The sequence below is a fragment of the Bemisia tabaci genome, chromosome 7 (genome assembly GCF_918797505.1).
Source record: "Bemisia tabaci chromosome 7, PGI_BMITA_v3".
Classification (NCBI taxonomy): Eukaryota; Metazoa; Arthropoda; class Insecta; order Hemiptera; family Aleyrodidae; genus Bemisia; species Bemisia tabaci.
Window position 1 is genome coordinate 35,415,462 of NC_092799.1, and position 19,470 is coordinate 35,434,931.

Sequence of the window (19,470 nt, forward strand, 5' to 3'; positions counted from 1 at the left end):
TCTCGGTTCGTTCGAGTCGCTCGAGCTTTCGGTGACAGCAATGAACGTTTCCGCTGAACCAAAGTTGGGCTCCAGCACTGGAAAAAAAAACACATTGCATCTAGAGTCCAGACTCTTGAAAACATTGACAAGAAAAAATACTCTCGATTCGGTCAGATTTAAGCTCAAATCAAGAACCAAGCCTCTTAATTTGAGCGGATTTCCTTGTGATTTTAGCTTAAATCTGATTGAATCAAAAGTCCTTTTACTTGTCAATATTTTCAAGAGTCTGGACTCTAGATCCAATGTGGTTTTTTTTTTTCTTTCTTTTTTTTCCAGTGCAGTCATCATAAAATGGACCACTATACAAGGTACGAATTTAAGGATTCTGATACATGTTTCTCAACCAGAATTTCGTGTATAACATGATTCTTGCATCGAAAATCACCGAAATCATTTCCTATCTAAGGTATTAACGTTTTTATTTTACATTGGTTACAAATTTGAACTGCCCGATCACGCGAAACTTAATACTCTACGTCAGTCCATTCGCGTACTACAACGGTTCCTGCAGGCTTCTCAATCTGGCAGACAGTGAAGGAATGGTAAAATCTACCAGCCTTTCTGTCAGTGTGGTAAGTTGCGGAATGATTTTTTTTTTCCATAACCGGATGTTCCGCTGAAATCATGCCGAAGTAGTAAAACTTGTCGCGGAATCAACTCCCCAGCGAGCCCATTGTTATTTCGATGTCTTCCTCCATCCGTCATTTTGTTCTTTATCATGTGATTTATTTTTGCGTTTGTCGTCGCGAGTGTGATCCGTCGAAGGGAGCCGCGAGTTCTATTTTCCACGGCCTCCGACGGAATTTCGTGATTGCTAAAGTTACCGATGGCAGCGCGTCCTCTCTAACTTATCGCCAGACGGAAGATAACTCGGCGAAAAAAAGTCGGAAAGTTGTGATTAAATGGGAAAACTTGGGAATGGCGTTGAGCGTAAAAAGGCCGGGACTCGCTTTTTTCTCGTTGTTCTTCTGCGTCTCGGAGGCCCCGAGGCCCTGAGGGCTGAGACTGAAAAAGTATATCGCGCGAGCGGGAAGCCCTATTATCATGCGGGACGCGGGGCACGTATGCATGGACATGAGCATGGCTCGCAATTACGGAATCGTTACTTCGCACCATCCGGAAAGGAAAACTTCGCTCCTGTGCAAATGTTGGCACCCGCATGCTTTTTCCCATGGAGGATCGCTGCTGCGTCACACCGCCAAATTCATGGAACGTGGGCTAGATCTCGGCCAGTTTTTCCGCGAGCTTTTTCTTCTTTTCTTCCCTCTCTTTTCTATGGTATCAAGTAGGGTCCCTTTATACTGAGAGTTAAGACAACCCCCCTCCCTTTTAAAATCGCGGTATAATTATACCATATATTATAATTATACCCTAATATTTAGAATTGCTAGCCCCTAAAGGACTCGAAAGATTCCAAGTCCCTCCTACTCAGCGTCCTCTTATCTTTCTTCTCATGCTCTTACTTTTAACCCATTCACTTTTTCAAACTCAATACGCGGAGGAGGGAAAGAGAAGGAGATTGACAATTTTTAAAAATAACGGAGAAACAGTAAAAAGAGGATTAGAGTCCCGCCCCTTATAGAGAGAGTTGAGACAACACGGCTCATGGAGTCACAAACTGGAATAAAGATCACACAAAGTGATAGTTTTTCATAATATTTGATCGGCTCATTCTCAAATTCCTCTCTCCGTTTCTTCTCTCATTCCGTTTATTCCTTGCCGAACCCGTAATTCCCCGGTCCATTCGGTGAAAATGTAATCTTTATTCCCGTTTATGACGCTATGAAGGCCTAAAACACGGGAACCAATCAGAAATGGATTCACATTGTCTTGACTCTCAGTATAAAGGGACTCTACGGGCAACTAGCGTGACCCGCGCGTAAGCGCCTAGAAATCTAACAGGGATACTTCACGCATTGCGCAATGCGTGAAGTATCTGTGTTAGGTTTGTAGGCGCCAGCGCCTGTTTCGCGCTTGCATGCAGCAAGCCTTTAATATTGTCTTAACTCTCAGTATAAAGGGACTCTAGTATGAAAGATCTGGAGAAACCAAAAATTACCGGGACAGAGTGTCTCCTGTCAGTAAAATATCCAGAAAAGCGCTCATGATTTTAGTTAATGTTGTCCCTATTATTTTTACGGTTCGTGGAAACTCGGCACTACTGCGAAATAGACAAAAAAAAGTGGGGTAAAATTGAATATTCTTTTCTGCGCTCCCTAGAATAATTACCTTTTCTCCTGGAAAGCCAGAGATAAGGGTAGAGAATGCGCCCCCCCCCCCTCCCCGCCAACAAAAAACCTGTAGTGTTGAAAGGACAGTCTTCTTGCACCCTCCTCAATCGGTCTATATCGATCGCGGAATCGATGTCCCCCCCCCTCCCCCCTGCTAAATGCGCACATATACGAACACCACATTCATGATTCAAATTAACGAACTAAAGGCTCATTAAACGCTTGATTCCTTGCAGAGAAATCTATAAAACGAGATGAGAGGACTTTAATGTAGCCTTAAACGCCACATTTTACGATTCATAAAAGTCGGTGAATACACATATGTATACTTCGGAGGAGCTTCACCGATCACTCGCATGAGAACGAGTCATTATTTATCGTCCCCCTTCTTCCTCTTCTTCCTTTTTATTTTTATTCAAGTTGGCACGCAAATCATCAGAGGATGTCGTGTGGCATTCACACCTCCGTCAATCCCTACCTCTTCCCTCTTCAAGTGCTCAGCCGATATGGAACGCTTTTTGCCTCCAAACTGCCGCTAGAATTCTAGAGTAGTAGAATTAGACCGTGGGCCAGCAAGGGGTAACCCTCCCCCCCCCCCCCCCCCCGTGGGAATTTTGAAGATGGTGATTTTCTTGAAGCTCTCAACTAGTAGAATAAGATTTTCCTTGTTTACGCGAATTTTATCGTGGTGGGGGGGAGTAGGCCCCCCCTAAACCCCCCAAAATTGCTCAGAATTCCGACTTTTCCGCGAATTTTCCCACTTTTACCCGAAAAGGCTTGATTTTAGGGCAAAACTCCTCAAAACCATTCTGAAAGCTCGTGAAATTCTGGTCTAGAAAAGTCTTAAGTGACTTTGACCAGGACCCGCGGTCCCCCAAATGGGGGGCGTGTCATTGTCACGCTCACACTAATATAATTTAATGAAGGGAGGGGGGGGGGGTGTTAGACATCTTAGCCTCCCCAGCCAACATTGGAAAAGGGTGGGGGAGGGGTAATTTATAAACGTTACTTACTTAATAATAGGAGGGACGGGGAAACCTAGCTGCAGTAGGAGAATTTTAAGATTTGAAGGGATACGTAATTAAATCAGGGAACGTAGAGATACTATTTTATTTTTTGGAAATGACTGAAACTGAGGGGAGTTTATTCATAATTGACGGAAATGTTCGTACTTAAGCTTATGTCAACATTTTTGAAACGTTTGGAGAATAGGCTTAAAGTGCATTGGATCGTTTGCCAAAGTATTCAATCATTCATTTGGTCACAGACAGAAACTGCAGTGATAAATTCATCAAAAACATTAAGCGATTATGGGGGGGGGGGGAGATTAAGGTATACTTTTTTACGAATGGACCCCCAAACAAAATACCCCGTGGTTTGAAAAGTAATTTAGGCAAGTGTAAAAACAAGAGCCAACTTATCGATATATTCTTAACTGAATGAAACCGAAAGAAATACACCCAATATACTCACTGGGAAAAGTATATTTAAGCATGGAGATGGGTCTAGCCAGTTTACCTCTGCTGACGGTGTGAAAGTTGACTTCATCTTGCAAACTCAATAAAAATCAAACCAATAAGAAACAAACATTCAAATAATTTTGCTTTTTTCCGAGTCGAACTATCTTGATAACTATTCGTCAATCAGAGTTCACTGCAGTATCTGTCTGTGACCAAATGAATGATTGAATACTTTGGCAAACGATCCAATGCACTTTAAGCCTATTCTCCAAACGTTTCAAAAATGTTGACATAAGCTTAAGTACGTACATTTCCGTCAATTATGAATAAACTCCCCTCAGTTTCAGTCATTTCCAAAAAATAAAATAGTATCTCTACGTTCCCTGATTTAATTACGTATCCCTTCAAATCTTAAAATTCTCCTACTGCAGCTAGGTTTCCCCGTCCCTCCTATTATTAAGTAAGTAACGTTTATAAATTACCCCTCCCCCACCCTTTTCCAATGTTGGCTGGGGAGGCTAAGATGTCTAACACCCCCCCCCCCCTCCCTTCATTAAATTATATTAGTGTGAGCGTGACAATGACACGCCCTAAAAGTCGCCTTTCAGAGTATGGAATTTTCGCGTTTAATTAAATTTTTTCGTGATTATTTATTTGGGGGAGGGGGAGGGGGTGAGAGAGGAGGGGGGAGGGTAAACCCCTCTCCCCTCCCCCCCGTTAAATTATGTTAGTGTAAGCGTGTCAATGACAAGCCCTGAAGTCGTCTTATAAAGTGGAATTTCCGCGTTTAATCAACGTTTTTCGTGATTATTTTTTGGGGGGAGGGAGGAGGATGTACCTCCCTCCCCCCTGTCACCCCCCACAATAATCCACATTGATGTTCTCTCAGAACAAACGCTACTTGTTTTCATTTTGCCGCCCATTTTTGCGCATAACGCTACTTCAAGGAAGCGGCCAATCTTGACGGTTTTTATAGGGTGGGTACTGCTGGGGGGCCCCCCTCCCCCCCACGAGGGGTTAGGCCGCCCTTAGAATGAAAAATTAATGCTCTGTTATTATAGGGGTAAACGATTTTACGATAATACCAACCTTCTTCGCGTTATTGGCGAGAAATCGCGGCGAAACGGTCATTTTCGCGGAAAATTGAGATATTTTGACATTTTAAGCCCCCCCATTTTGGGGGACCGCGGGTCCTGGTCAAAGTCACTTAAGACTTTTCTAGACCAGAATTTCACGAGCTTTCAGAATAGTTATGAGGAGTTTTGCCCTAAAATCAAGCCTTTTCGGGTAAAAGTGGGAAAATTCACGGAAAAGTCGGAATTCTGAGCAATTTTGGGGGGTTTAGGGGGGGCCTACTCCCCCCCACCACGATAAAATTCGCGTAAACAAGGAAAATCTTATTCTACTAGTTGAGAGCTTCAAGAAAATCACCATCTTCAAAATTCCAACGGGGGGGGGGGAGGGTTACCCCTTGCTGGCCCACGGTCTAAATGTATCATTGGTTAAACGGTGAAATAATCATTTTCAAGATTGCGGAAGAGTGTCTGTGCCACAGTTGTTGAGGTTTTAATAGTCAAAGTTTCTAAGGCATCTTAATAAAATGATAATATTTTTCTACTACTACTACAACAACAACTACTACTACTCCTACTACAACTACTACTACTACTACTACTACTACTACTACTACTACTACTACTACTACTACTACTACTACTACTACTACTGCTACCTCAACTACCAACTACTCCTCCGAATACTAATACTCCTACTACTGCTGCCAATACTACTACTACTACTACTACTACTACTACTACTACTACTACTACTACTACTTCTACTACTTCTACTACTACTACTACTACTACTACTATTACTAATACTAATATTACTACCACTACTTGTATTTGCTTTCTATCTTTGCATGGAGAATTTGACTTGATATTTTTATAGAGGTGGACTCAGGTAGCGTGGGATATCCCCTCCGCTAAGGCCTCAACTTTGAGAGCTTTTCTTGGCCTTTGAACTTTGGTTTAGTGAATACTAGTGGCACCATCGTGTTTTATGCAGAATTTTACATAAGAATACGTGTTTTTATCGCAAATTCCTGACGAGTGCAAGAGCTCCATCCTTCGTGCCACACTAGTAGACGCATGTTTGTTATTTGAATCCCCCATAATTTCGCGCCCCTCCTCCCAAAGAAAAATGAATTCAAATGTCGGTGAACATGGTAGTGAGTTAGATAATATGCCAACAGCGATAGGGAGAAAAATCGTGGAAGAAATCGAAGATATGAGCGTTGGGATACTGGGCAGGATGGATTAAGTAAAATGCGGTTGTTGCGTTAATGGGGCACTGGCTAGGAGGCTCGAACCACTTTAGACGGTCGACCAGCCAAGAGCTTACGAAAAAGCCCGTAGCAGGGTGAGGACGAAGTGCGGAATTAGATCGAGGGGAAGAGGGGAGGGGTGGGTGGGGTTGGCTCAGCACTCGGATTTATGCGGCCGTGCGGGTTGTGGTGTGCCAGGACTTAGCGACTTAACACGCGCGACTTGGACCTTTAGTGATCAGAGATCAATTTATATCTGGCGGCCTGGCAGCATTATGACGTCACTGATCAAGGAAAACGGTCTCAGTAGCGAATTATCCCTAAGAGCCCACCTAAAGTAAACCGCTAAGACCATGGATCCTGCCTAAAATTAACCCCAAAACCTAGATTTAGATTCGCTATCATATCAACGGTGTAAGTCGGCAATCACATAACTCAGCGACGTCGCAGACTTCCTGTCATACTTTATTTTTTAAACGGAAAACTTCACAGCGGCAATTCTTTAAAACTGCCGTGATTTTTCTTCTCTGTGCGAAGAAAATTCTGCAAAAACTTCAAGGAATGATGTCAATTTGTTCTCCTTTAAAAAATAACGTAGAGGCGGAGATTTCCAGACACCGCAAACGAGATATGTGATTGCGGACCTACGCCGTCGATATGGACCGCGTTCAGGAGAAAGGAACCAAGCCACATCAGCTATTGCCAAATGTAACCGGGTAATTTAATTTTTTACAAGAGAACGTTTATGCAGATTTCATCGAAAATTTTAAGAAATGTGCTTCGCACTGTGCAGAAAATGCACTGAAATTTGCACAAAAATGCGCATAACCGTTCTTATCTAAAAAATTAATCTGCTCAGTTCAATTTGGCAATTACTGATGTGGCTTGGTTCCTTTCTGCTTCACGCGGTCCATCTGGCAGTTTCTAGTTGCTGACGAGTGTCTCCGATATCCCCGAAAGTCCCCAATTTTCTTGTTCAGGTCCCTAAAAAATGATAAAAATCGTCCTAGACATCGGCATTTTCAAATTTTCGGCGGCACGGTATAGCCAGGAATACAAAAACTGAAGCGTAGCCTGGTTTTTCGTATGTTTTCATCGGTTCAACATGACTTGCAAAATTAGTCGTTTAAAATACGTCTTCTTACGCTCTAACTATCTCCCATTCTCTTACTATTTCGGTAAAAAAGTCCCAGATTTTCTTGAAAAAACACCCCTATAAGTCCTCGAGAGTCCCCAATTTTGGTTTTTCATATAACCGGTAGACACCCTGATGCATAAACACCCCTTTAAGTCCCCGAGAGTCCCCAATTTTGGTTTTTCATATAACCGGTAGACACCCTGATGCATAAACACCCCTTTAAGTCCCCGAGAGTCCCCAATTTTGGTTTTTCATAACCGGTAGACACCCTGATGCATAAACACCCCTTTAAGTCCCCGAGAGTCCCCAATTTTGGTTTTTCATAACCGGTAGACACCCTGATGTATAAACACCCCTTTAAGTCCCCGAGAGTCCCCAATTTTGGTTTTTCATAACCGGTAGACACCCTGATGCATAAACACCCCTTTAAGTCCCCGAGAGTCCCCAATTTTGGTTTTTCATAACCGGTAGACACCCTGATGTATAAACACCCCTTTAAGTCCCCGAGAGTCCCCAATTTTGGTTTTTCATAACCGGTAGACACCCTGATGCATAAACACCCCTTTAAGTCCCCGAGAGTCCCCAATTTTGGTTTTTCATAACCGGTAGACACCCTGATGCATAAACACCCCTTTAAGTCCCCGAGAGTCCCCAATTTTGGTTTTTCATAACCGGTAGACACCCTGATGCATAAACACCCCTTTAAGTCCCCGAGAGTCCCCAATTTTGGTTTTTCATAACCGGTAGACACCCTGATGTATAAACACCCCTTTAAGTCCCCGAGAGTCCCCAATTTTGGTTTTTCATAACCGGTAGACACCCTGATGCATAAACACCCCTTTAAGTCCCCGAGAGTCCCCAATTTTGGTTTTTCATAACCGGTAGACACCCTGATGCATAAACACCCTTTAAGTCCCCGAGAGTCCCCAATTTTGGTTTTTCATATAACCGGTAGACACCCTGATGCATAAACACCCCTTTAAGTCCCCGAGAGTCCCCAATTTTGGTTTTTCATAACCGGTAGACACCCTGATGCATAAACACCCCTTTAAGTCCCCGAGAGTCCCCAATTTTGGTTTTTCATAACCGGTAGACACCCTGATGTATAAACACCCCTTTAAGTCCCCGAGAGTCCCCAATTTTGGTTTTTCATAACCGGTAGACACCCTGATGTATAAACACCCCTTTAAGTCCCCGAGAGTCCCCAATTTTGGTTTTTCATAACCGGTAGACACCCTGATGCATAAACACCCCTTTAAGTCCCCGAGAGTCCCCAATTTTGGTTTTTCATAACCGGTAGACACCCTGATGCATAAACACCCCTTTAAGTCCCCGAGAGTCCCCAATTTTGGTTTTTCATAACCGGTAGACACCCTGATGCATAAACACCCCTTTAAGTCCCCGAGAGTCCCCAATTTTGGTTTTTCATAACCGGTAGACACCCTGATGCATAAACACCCCTTTAAGTCCCCGAGAGTCCCCAATTTTGGTTTTTCATAACCGGTAGACACCCTGATGTATAAACACCCCTTTAAGTCCCCGAGAGTCCCCAATTTTGGTTTTTCATAACCGGTAGACACCCTGATGCATAAACACCCCTTTAAGTCCCCGAGAGTCCCCAATTTTGGTTTTTCATAACCGGTAGACACCCTGATGCATAAACACCCCTTTAAGTCCCCGAGAGTCCCCAATTTTGGTTTTTCATATAACCGGTAGACACCCTGATGCATAAACACCCCTTTAAGTCCCCGAGAGTCCCCAATTTTGGTTTTTCATAACCGGTAGACACCCTGATGCATAAACACCCCTTTAAGTCCCCGAGAGTCCCCAATTTTGGTTTTTCATAACCGGTAGACACCCTGATGTATAAACACCCCTTTAAGTCCCCGAGAGTCCCCAATTTTGGTTTTTCATAACCGGTAGACACCCTGATGTATAAACACCCCTTTAAGTCCCCGAGAGTCCCCAATTTTGGTTTTTCATAACCGGTAGACACCCTGATGCATAAACACCCCTTTAAGTCCCCGAGAGTCCCCAATTTTGGTTTTTCATATAACCGGTAGACACCCTGATGCATAAACACCCCTTTAAGTCCCCGAGAGTCCCCAATTTTGGTTTTTCATAACCGGTAGACACCCTGATGTATAACTAGTCTGTGGGAGGGTGTGCGCGTGGGTGTGTAAGTTCTATCTAGGGTATAAGGATCCCTCCTCGTTTGGTTATTGATGAGGCAAGTCGTGGATCCGCGAGGCAGATGATGTGCGAAAATCCACGGAGCCCCGAAATGGATGAGCGTCGATTACGCGGAGCGCGACCCAAGGCGCTAGGCGGCGCTAGGAGCGGCATTCAGGTGCACGGCGTCGAAAGCCCCGAGCTCGCATCGGGGGAGGGGGGTCGCACGGCGCGGCGGCAATCGTGGCGTATACAGCATCATCCATCATATTTGTTTTCATCAAGTCCTCCTGTCGCGAGCCCCAAAAATATGATGGAGGGCACGAGGAAGAGGTGGCAGTTGCAAGTGAGCCGATTGATTTCTCCAGAACGTAACCCCCCCCCCCCCTCCCTGGAGGCTCTGTCGATAGTATACCGTTTCAAAGAGAGCCCCGTGTATCATTCTCCTGAAGCGCAAAATCCCATTAAGGTTAGATTGTAGTCCTATCTTTTCATGTAATTTCGGTCAACTTTACACTGGTAAAAAAAACCTCTTGGTTCAAGAGTGCAGTTTCTTGTCGCCGGATTTAAGAGTCTGGACTCATGTCTCAATGTAAAATCCGCTTGAAACAAGAGTTCAAGACTCTTAAATCCGGCGACAAGAAACTGCACTCTTAAGTCAATGCACCGCGTTATGGTCCAAGAGGTTTTTTTTACCAGTACACGTACACTTTTTGAGAGAACCATCTAGGAAGTTGAAAATGGGCATGCATGTGTGTGTCATAACAAGGAGATTGGAGTACTGGTAAAAAAACACATTGGATCTAGAGTCCATACTCTTAAAAACATCGACAAGAAAAAATAATCTTGATTCAATCGGATTTTTGCTCAAATCAAGAACCAAGCCTCTTAATTTGAGCGGATTGATTTCCTTTTGATTTAAGCAAAAATCTGATTGAATTAAGAGTATGTTTTCTTGTCAATGTTTTCAAGAGTCTGGACTCTAGATCCAATGTGTTTTCTTTCCAGTGAGTTAACAATGTTTTTCTACTTTTTTAAATTTTCTTTTTAATTTTTTTAATTCAACCCATCATTCGACAACCTTGCTTTTCCCCGCTGAATTTAAAAAAAAAAAACACCGCATTGGCATCTACCCCGATTAACTCGCAATCCATTCAACAAATAAGCCGTGATTTTAAAATTGATAGGTTGGTTTTCTGAGTGAAGCCCTCCGCTCCGATGAGCGGGATTCGTCCCCCTTTTTTAATCCAACATATCCCGTCATGTCGTGTCAATTTGTCAATCTTCATACTAAAAGAAATTCCCATTTTTCAATGAAAATTAACGTGCAGAGTGTCAATTGTAATTTTTCAGCAAAATAAATAATCTGGGTACTATTCGAAACTTTGTTACTCTCATACGTCAAGTAAAATAATAATTCAAGCATCGTTTTAAACAGCTGGCACCTGCTTCCTTGAGTCCTGTATTTCCGCCCTCTTTCATAAAGTAACACCGTATAAGGAGTCGTGACTCATTTGATCTTTTTGCCGAAACTATGAGTTTTGAATTGCAAAAGCCCTTGATTTGGCCATAAAAGGCTTTTTGAAGCTATTGGTCTGATTGTAATTTTTTATTAATAAATGTTTGCCAACAAAGAAGCGAATAAGGTTGTTCCTCCGAAATTGATACGATAGTGAGAGCTAACGGCAGAATAATTCAGGTGTGCTAGCCGAAGAATCACGTTTACATTGTTACATCCACTGAAGGAACAAAAAATCATCTCATTATTTGAAACGCCTACGTCAAATATTAATTACTGTGTCTATTGCCCCGCAGAAAACACGGTTAAAAACATCATCCATCGTAATAGAGTATACGATGGTTTGTTTCATCTTGCTTCCGTCGATAATGTACCAAGGTCGCTCCAAAAGATGGGCATAACTTCTAAACTGAAGCGTTAAAATAAAATTTGTGTAAAACCCTTTATCGTTATCCTATACGCTCAACTTTCTAACGAGATATTATTGTGTCAAATTGGGTTCCTTAGAGCGCCAGGAAAATTGAAAAACCCCACCTCCACATCAAACGGGTTCAAGCTTCTCGCTTTTAGCCCGACCGAAAGTACAAGAAGTAAGACAAAATTAAACGAAGAGAAACAGCAATTATATTTGGATGATGTAAACCCACTTTGCAACAAAGGAGTCCCTTTTTTCTAAATTGTAGAGGCCTTCCTGCGCTTAGAAAAAGCATTAAGAGAAAAAGTTCAAGACCTCAAACCAATCAAGTCATTCTCACCCACGGCAAGACGAAGTACGATACTGTTCCGCTTGGACCACTTAAATTTTATCGCAAAACTTTAAATGGGATTTTTTTTCACCTTTTGCTCCAATCGAATCTGGCATCAAAATACTTTCACCTTTTTTCAAGCTTGAAGGAGCATCCTCGTGGCAAAAGCCTTGCAACTGACAGTGAAGTTCAAGAAGCCGTCAATATAGATAGGTATATCGTTAAGAAATCAGGATAAAGCGTTCTATGCTGATACAATAAGCAAGTTGTCAAGCGTTGCCAAAAATATATATTAAAAACTTAATATTTCTATTCCACCCTAATTCAACTATCATCCAACATCCACCATCATGTTATCCCTACAATTTTGTATTACTTCTTGTCTTCAACAAAAAACGTTTCTGATATTTTACTGAGTTCACTTCAAGAAACTCTAGCCCGTTAAAGGCAGGAAATATAGTCAATGAAATGCTCAAATCCATGTTTAAGTTTAGAAGTTACGGCAAAAAAATATTCACTTTTCGAATGACTCTCTTTTGTATGTGAGTTGTGACTTAAGCAAGCGTGTACGGCTTGCGTAGAACAATAAATGGAATTCAGAGCGTCACTCATTGATGAAACCATGATGAGAGAAACCACATCATGGACTTTTGCCGCGAATGACATCAGAAGCGTATGATTTTCCTGTGGTCGATAAATTAGCCTTTACTGGATTAGTCTTCTCAGAGGAAGGTGGTAAAGTTATGCCGGGTCCACACTATTTTGCGGGGAAAGCAAAGCTAAAAAATTCCAAAAATTTTAATGAGAGACCAGAGTCAAAAGTAATGAAATAAGAAGACCCAAAACGTTATAGATCTCTTGGCGTGACCCCAGCGGGCTGATTATTGAAATTGTTAGACAAAGCGATGGACAAAGAAGACATACAGAGTATGTAGCAATCCTATCGGTTGGAACGGGTGGTTCCTATGGACTAAGGGAGGAAATAATGGACTAACTATCGGGTCTATCGGAGGTTGCCGTTAGTTAGTGTATTACTTACCTGCTTTGTCTATTGGAATCACGGCCGCTTCCACCAATAGGATCCCTCCATATCTCTTTTGTCTTCTGTGTCTATAGCTTTGTCTGACAATTTCAATAATCGGCCCACTGTTTAGTATTTTAATGCCTCTGCCTGAGCTGAACACCCCTCTCCCCTCAGTCTTGTACTGACACTCATACAGCTCAAATTTTTGACTCTAATTGAAATTTTTGGAGTTTTTCGAGCTTGCTTTCCCGGAAAAGTAGTGTGGACCAGCACTATTTTACCACCTTGTTACGTACCGTTCGGGCCACATTTGCAATGCTTTTTCTTGTCTTCTCATAGACTCATAGATTTGTATCGTTGTTTGTTTCAGGCATTACCTCGCACGGTTACAGCTGTGAGGTCTGCAAGATGAAGATACATAAAACTTGCAAAACGAAGACGCTGGACAACTGCAAGTGGACCACCCTGGCAAGCATCGGTCGGGATATAATCGAGGATCAATATGGGGTAAGCTTTCCCGCCATCTTTCTTTCTCTCTTTCGACCTTCTCTCTCGACCCTTTTGTATTTTCACTGATGTAACCTTGATTTCCATGTAAACACACAGAGGTGTAAATGGCCTTAGATTGCTAAAGCACCGCTTTAAAATAAACTTATCTTACTACTACTACTCTCTTATTGCTTTAAAATAAACTTATCTTACTACTACTACCAGTGTTCGAAACTCACCTTTGAGTATTAGGAGCCATGCAGCGCATCAAGCCCGATTTTTAGGCGCCATTGAAATTTTTTTAGGAGCCAAATTGATTTTTTCCCATATATTACGGCGCATTTATTGTTTTGTGCATTTTTTTAGGTTAGACGCAAGATGTTTTCATAACAGAACTAGTAAGTAGTTGTAACTTGGGGGAGACAAAAGCACAAATGATGAAATCGTGAATAATAGAATAAGCTTTCACTTGTGGAGCTGAAAATTTCGAATAATCACCTAATATGAAAATTCAGATTTTTAGGGGGCAATTTTTAGGGGCCACGTCGGCGCGGAACCTTCATTTTTTAGGCCCCATGGCCGATTTTTTAGGCGCATTTGGCGCGTTGGCGCATGTGGGTTTCTAACACTGACTACTACTACTCGCTTTAAAAATAAATATATTATTCTATACTACCCACTACGTAATTTCGAAACCCGGGGAATGGTACAAGAAAGAAATTGTGAATTTTTAGACCCCAGAAGTGAGAGAAAGTGTAAATGAAGAGGAGAAAGGAGCGCGCAAATTGTTTCTCAGAATTATGTGGTAGCCTCGTTTAAAAAAGAAGTCCCGGGAGCGCCGAAATTACTCCCGCTCTTTTATGATCTCATGTCATCAAGGGTTACGGCTTTTTCAGGTATGCAATTTTAGCTTCCGAGTCAAAATTGTCCTCTCCAGGGCCGAAGTCGTATATTTTATTCGCTTCCCTCCCCCTTTCTTTTCTCCTCCTCATTTTTCCGCCTTTTTCTATGACGTCGTGGGAGGGTAGAACACAGCCGGAAGGAAGTAACTGCTCTTATTTGCGGGTTTTTACGTATGCAAATCGTGCGAGTCAAGTTCATGATGCAGCTTTTGTAAAAATAATCGGAGGAAAAGGGAACGCGTGGATGCTGAAATCAATTGGAAAGGTAGAAATAGATAGATTGGGATTCGAAGAATGAAAAGGGCGTATTTTAGCTAAAAGGAACTACTCACAAATGAATCAAGGAAGTATGTACACAGAATCTACTTTCTTTGAGGTTCCTCTCAATGTAATCCATTTCCACATAGTTTCTTTCAGCATGAATACATCCAAAAGTTCCTGCGGGCTTATTATTGAAATTGATAGACAAGGCGATAGACAAAGGAGACATAGGGAGTACAGAGCGATCCCATTGGTTTAAATGAGTCATTCCTATAGAGTAAGGGAGAAAATGATGGACTAACTATAGAGTCTCTCGTGGGTTGCCGTTAGTTAGTCTATAACTCACCTCATTTGTCTATTTCAACCACTCTCGTCCACCAATAGGATCCCTCCTTATCCCTCTTGTCTTCTTTTTCTATAGCTTTGTCTACCAATTTCAATAATCGGCCCGCTAAAAAGTCCTCCCAAATCCCGCACACAAGTCACAAATTCACTACAGGAAACCTAGGAAAGTCAATGAAAAATCTGAATACTCATCATTAAAAAACTTCGAATAATTGTTATCAGGAGGTATTTAGTTGAGCTGTTTCATTTCTAACCAACTTGGTCAGAAAAGAGAGTATTAATGGAAATGCTAGTCGCTGGGAACAAATCGTTGTGTTAGAGAGTGCAGGAATGTGCACTTTTCATAAACGCCTTCAATTGGCCGGCTATGCAATATGCGCTCCGGAGCGTTAATATAGTTGCTCTCACTGTCAGTGATCATTTACGTGTTGGTCTTGAAGGCGCTCTGCGTGGGAAAGATGAAACGCTGAGGTTCATTCGTAACATAAACCGTAGACTGTTTTCGACCTCTTGCTTTACTGTTTTCTAGTAATAAAATATAAATCTACTGTACAAGTGAAACTAAATAAGTCTGTTCAGCGTTTATTACGATGAAAAAATCACCATCGTTCTATCGTCGGTAATATTTATTTTTATGAAAAAAAGCTAATTTATTATACTCACGTCTCAAAATGTCCAAGAAAGTTTTTTCGCTCTTTCAAGAGTGTTCTTTGAAAACTTCATTAAAAAATGTTCGTCACTCTTTTCCGGTAAACATTTACGAGCACCTTGAAGAAAATCAACATGATAGAGATTTTAAATAAAACATTGAAACTTGTTTTTCCCCGGCGAACTGCTTTTAGAACGCCTCCGGAAACGCCAAGTTTGGACATGGCTGCGAGTGAGTTGTTGGGCCTTACGCTGTGCTGTGCCTCAGCAGTTGCAAGAGGTTGTTATTCAACTTTTCCAGGGTCCGTAGACAAGAGCAATAAGATTCGTACGGCGTTCTTCTTTAGCACGGCAGTACTACTGTTTGACGAATACGTGGGGATTTGTCTTCACGGGGAAACACCCCAACTTCGAGCGACATTTTTTTAGCCACGGGCAAAGAAGGTAATGCTGCGTAGTGGAAAGAGAAGATTCCCTACTTTTGCCGAATTTGCCACGAGTGCATGGTGTCTAGCGACCTGGGAAACCGGGAAATGTCGGGGAATATTTTTTTTTGTGTCAGGGAAATCAGGGAAAACGTCAGGGAATCCGCAAAAATTCGGCATGTCAGGGAATTTCATTTTGCAAGCGATTTCCGTGTCAGGTACACGTCAGGAAAATGGAATAACACGGTTTTTCTTTTTGGTTTGTTGAAAATTGATGAATCAAGTTTCAGAAAAATGAAATCGATACGAAAATTTCTACCAGAATTTCCGCTGATGTCTTTTAAATTTCAAAAATGAGGCAAACGTATCTCGTATAAGTTTAAGCACCATATATTTTGCTCTATTTATTACATTCTACTTCTGAAACATGACCAAAGTCTTATTTACATCTTATCAGTTCAACCGTGTCGAAAAATTGGGAATATTTTTCCTTTTTGTCTGGGGAATGTCAGGGAATTATTCTAGTGTCTGTCAGGGAATTTTAATTTTTGCCCGGTTTTGTATGGGAAATCAGGGAAGTTTATTTTTGAAGATTGCTAGACACCCCAAAAGAAAGGATTCACCACTTATGCCTGCTACTTTAGAAAAAAAAACACATTGGATCTAGAGTTCAGACTCTTAAAAACGTCGACAAGAAAAAATACTCTTGATTCAATCGGATTTTAGCTTAAATCAAGAACCAAGCCTCTTAATTTGAGCGGATTTTCTTTTGATTTAAGCAAAAATCTGATTGAATCAAGAGTATTTTTTCTTGTCAATGTTTTCAAGAGTCTGGACTCTAGATCCAATGTGGTTTTTTTTTCCAGTGTACGATTGCAGGACGAATACATTTTTGTTGGACTGGAAGCATGGCGCATCGTCCAGGAACTGACGAGTGTTGCGAACGAGTCGCTCCAATTCCCACTCAACGGACGGCTCTAATGGAAGCGATGAGTTGGATTTTGGCGTATGCTTACTTTCCGATGGATTAAATAAATGGCGATAAATTAACTCAAATTGAATCCACGGTTTCCGCCGCGCCGCTCCGCCCCGGCTCCGGTTAAAGAGGATGAAAGCGGGAAATGGAAAAATGAGCGTGGACGACTCGCGGAAGGCGGAAATAGAATTTATAGTGAAGGATATGGGGCTGGGGCGTCGCAGGGTGGGGGTGGGGGGATGGCGACGAGGGCGGGTGAGGGAGGAGTGTCCGAACGAAATTATCTAATAACTCGAGTCCATCAAGCAAGCATTACTCATTTCACGCAATCTTCTTGGCTCCCACTGCACCTCTCCACCGCCGCACAGTGGAACGAGTTAATCTTATAGGTCGGACTTGCAGGGTGTCTACAAGTCCGGAATTTTCGGAAAGTCCGGAAATAGTACTGATTTTTCAAAGGTGGTCCGGAAGTACTGAAGAAATGCGGAAATTCCGCAAAAAGGTAGTTTTTTTAAAAAATTTTGTCATTTTTGTCGCAATTTCAAATTTTTAAAATATTTTTAATTTCGTCAAATGGAGGCACTGACAAAGCACGGAATTTTTCTGTCGGAAGAGGTACTGAATTTCTCGAGAATATACTGAATTTCTCGAGAATATACTGAAAAAGTACTGTAGAAGTACTTATTTTTGACAGCCTATTTCAGTAGACACCCTGGACATGAAATTTTTGACTAAAACCGCAAATATTGATGTTTATTTAGTCACATTTTCAATTTCAAGGGGTGGTTTTAGAAGACAATTTCTCCAGAAAACCAATGGAACCAGCCTCGAAGTTTTTTTTTATAAACGAAGTTATAAGCGTTTAAAGTTTCTAAATTTTGTCCGACCTCTCCTATTGACTCGATCCACCGTGCGCCGTTTACGCTCACTCGCGGAAATGATCTCCGATGCCTCATCTTCAAACCCTGGATCGCGCACAGGGTTCCTGGGCCCTTGCCCCCGCCGTATTCTCGGGTCAGTTCCCCCTCTGACGCAGTATTCGTACAGGGTGTCTCGGTTTTGACGTCGACAAATTTTACGGCCCACAGGGTGGCGTGGAAGCCGTTTCAGGGTTGCCACAGTTAGGGTCGTAGGGAAACCCGGGAAATGTCAGGGCAGGGTGTGTAACGTCAGTGAAAATCGAAAAACTGGAAAATGTTAGGAAATTCAATGTCATCGGGAAAATATCTGGAAAGTTGGCCATGGACCAGGAAATTCTAAGTGCTTCAAGCATTTTTCAAACATTTGATTAAATTCACTAAATATGTCTTTTTCTTCTTACAAACAAGTGGCAATTTACTGGCGCAAAAAAACAGGGAATCTCGTCTCAAATATTAGGAAAAATCAGGAAAATCCCAAATTAAATTTTAGTAGACTCCCAGGTCAGAGAAAAATTATTAAGTTACGTTCATTTTCTTCCTGGAATAGGTTTGACATTTCGAAAAAGTAATTTTGCCTGAAAATTGTTTCTAATTATGTCTTTTTAACCATCTGGCAGATCTTCAATTGTCAGAAAATTTCACCAAAATGTGTCAGGGAAATCAGAGAAATTTCAGGGAATTTCATTTTGTAAATTCTGTGACAACCTTGCATAATGTCTAGCAAGAGGAAGTATGGACATTCCTCATGAGCGGAAAATCTTCTGCCTAGTCCGAGAATGGTTGACCACTTGATACCTATGCTAAAAGAGTCAAAGCACCACAAAACATGTTAACTTATCAATTTTCCAAATTCAACTCTTATTGCTCACATTCACCTATATCATTCGTTGCTATTTTCAGAATATTTTGATGCCACATCAATGGATAGAAGGCAATCTTCCTGTATCTTCAAAATGTTCTGTCTGTGATAAAACGTGTGGATCTGTTTTGAGGTATGTATCATAGATCCTGCATTCCTTTTGATAGTTTTCAATTTGTAACTATTGATTGTTACATGGTCTCAATTTTGTATTTGGAAAAAATGAAAGTAATAAAGATACCAACATGTTTTAAAGTGTTCCTTATGTATCTGTTAATCGTAGATGCTCAAGAGGAAGTAGAGAGCATTTATCCGTTTAATAATGGTTTTTAAGGTGAAGAAAAGCACGCACCTATTCAAATTTTGTTTGAAAAAAATTCCCTCTTTTTCCGTGACAAACTGTGAGCCGCTCTTCACTCAAAATGATGAGATAAAGATCCCGTCTAATGATAAAATAAGTGCCAGTAATTGAAAACAAAAATAATTAGGATGAGATAGTGTCTTTGAACTCCAAAGCTTCAAAATGTTATTTATCACTTCAGAATATATCAATGTTTTATGGGAGACAAAAAAAAAAATGATAATTCTGTAAAATGTCTATTTTGTATTAATGAGTGGAATGTATCACAATCAGCTTTCATTTAGCACAATAATGACAGGCTTTACAAATTGTCGTTTCCCAGACAAAAGAACATTCAAGTTCTACTTCTAGGCTGCTGAATGCACTGAAAGAAATCTCTCTCCTTCTTTTGCAACGATGAGTGCGTAGTTACTGATTTTTGCCAGCAATTTATAGCAAAATCAATAAAATTTTCAATTAGGCCTAACAGTTTCTAAGTTACAGTGCTACTTGGACTGCATTTTGAAATTTGGAACCATAAATTCTAGCTTTTCTAAAAAAACACTTTTGTGCATAGGAAAACTAATGGCACATGCGTTGTTTTTAAACTGTGCCAAAATTTATAGTTCCAAATTGCGAAATGC

The 19,470-nt window shown here is 41.4% G+C and overlaps 1 protein-coding gene across 3 annotated transcripts in view; it reads left to right on the top strand.

The window, feature by feature from the left end:
* LOC109032067 (diacylglycerol kinase eta) overlaps positions 1-19,470 on the top strand; it is a 127,204-nt gene that overhangs the window by 85,759 nt on the left and 21,975 nt on the right. For all 3 annotated transcript variants that reach the window (XM_019043993.2, XM_019043994.2, XM_019043992.2), the window contains exons 4-5: positions 13,032-13,168; positions 18,528-18,619. In XM_019043993.2, the coding sequence (XP_018899538.2) occupies positions 13,032-13,168; positions 18,528-18,619 (229 nt within the window). The remainder of the gene's footprint in view (positions 1-13,031; positions 13,169-18,527; positions 18,620-19,470) is intronic.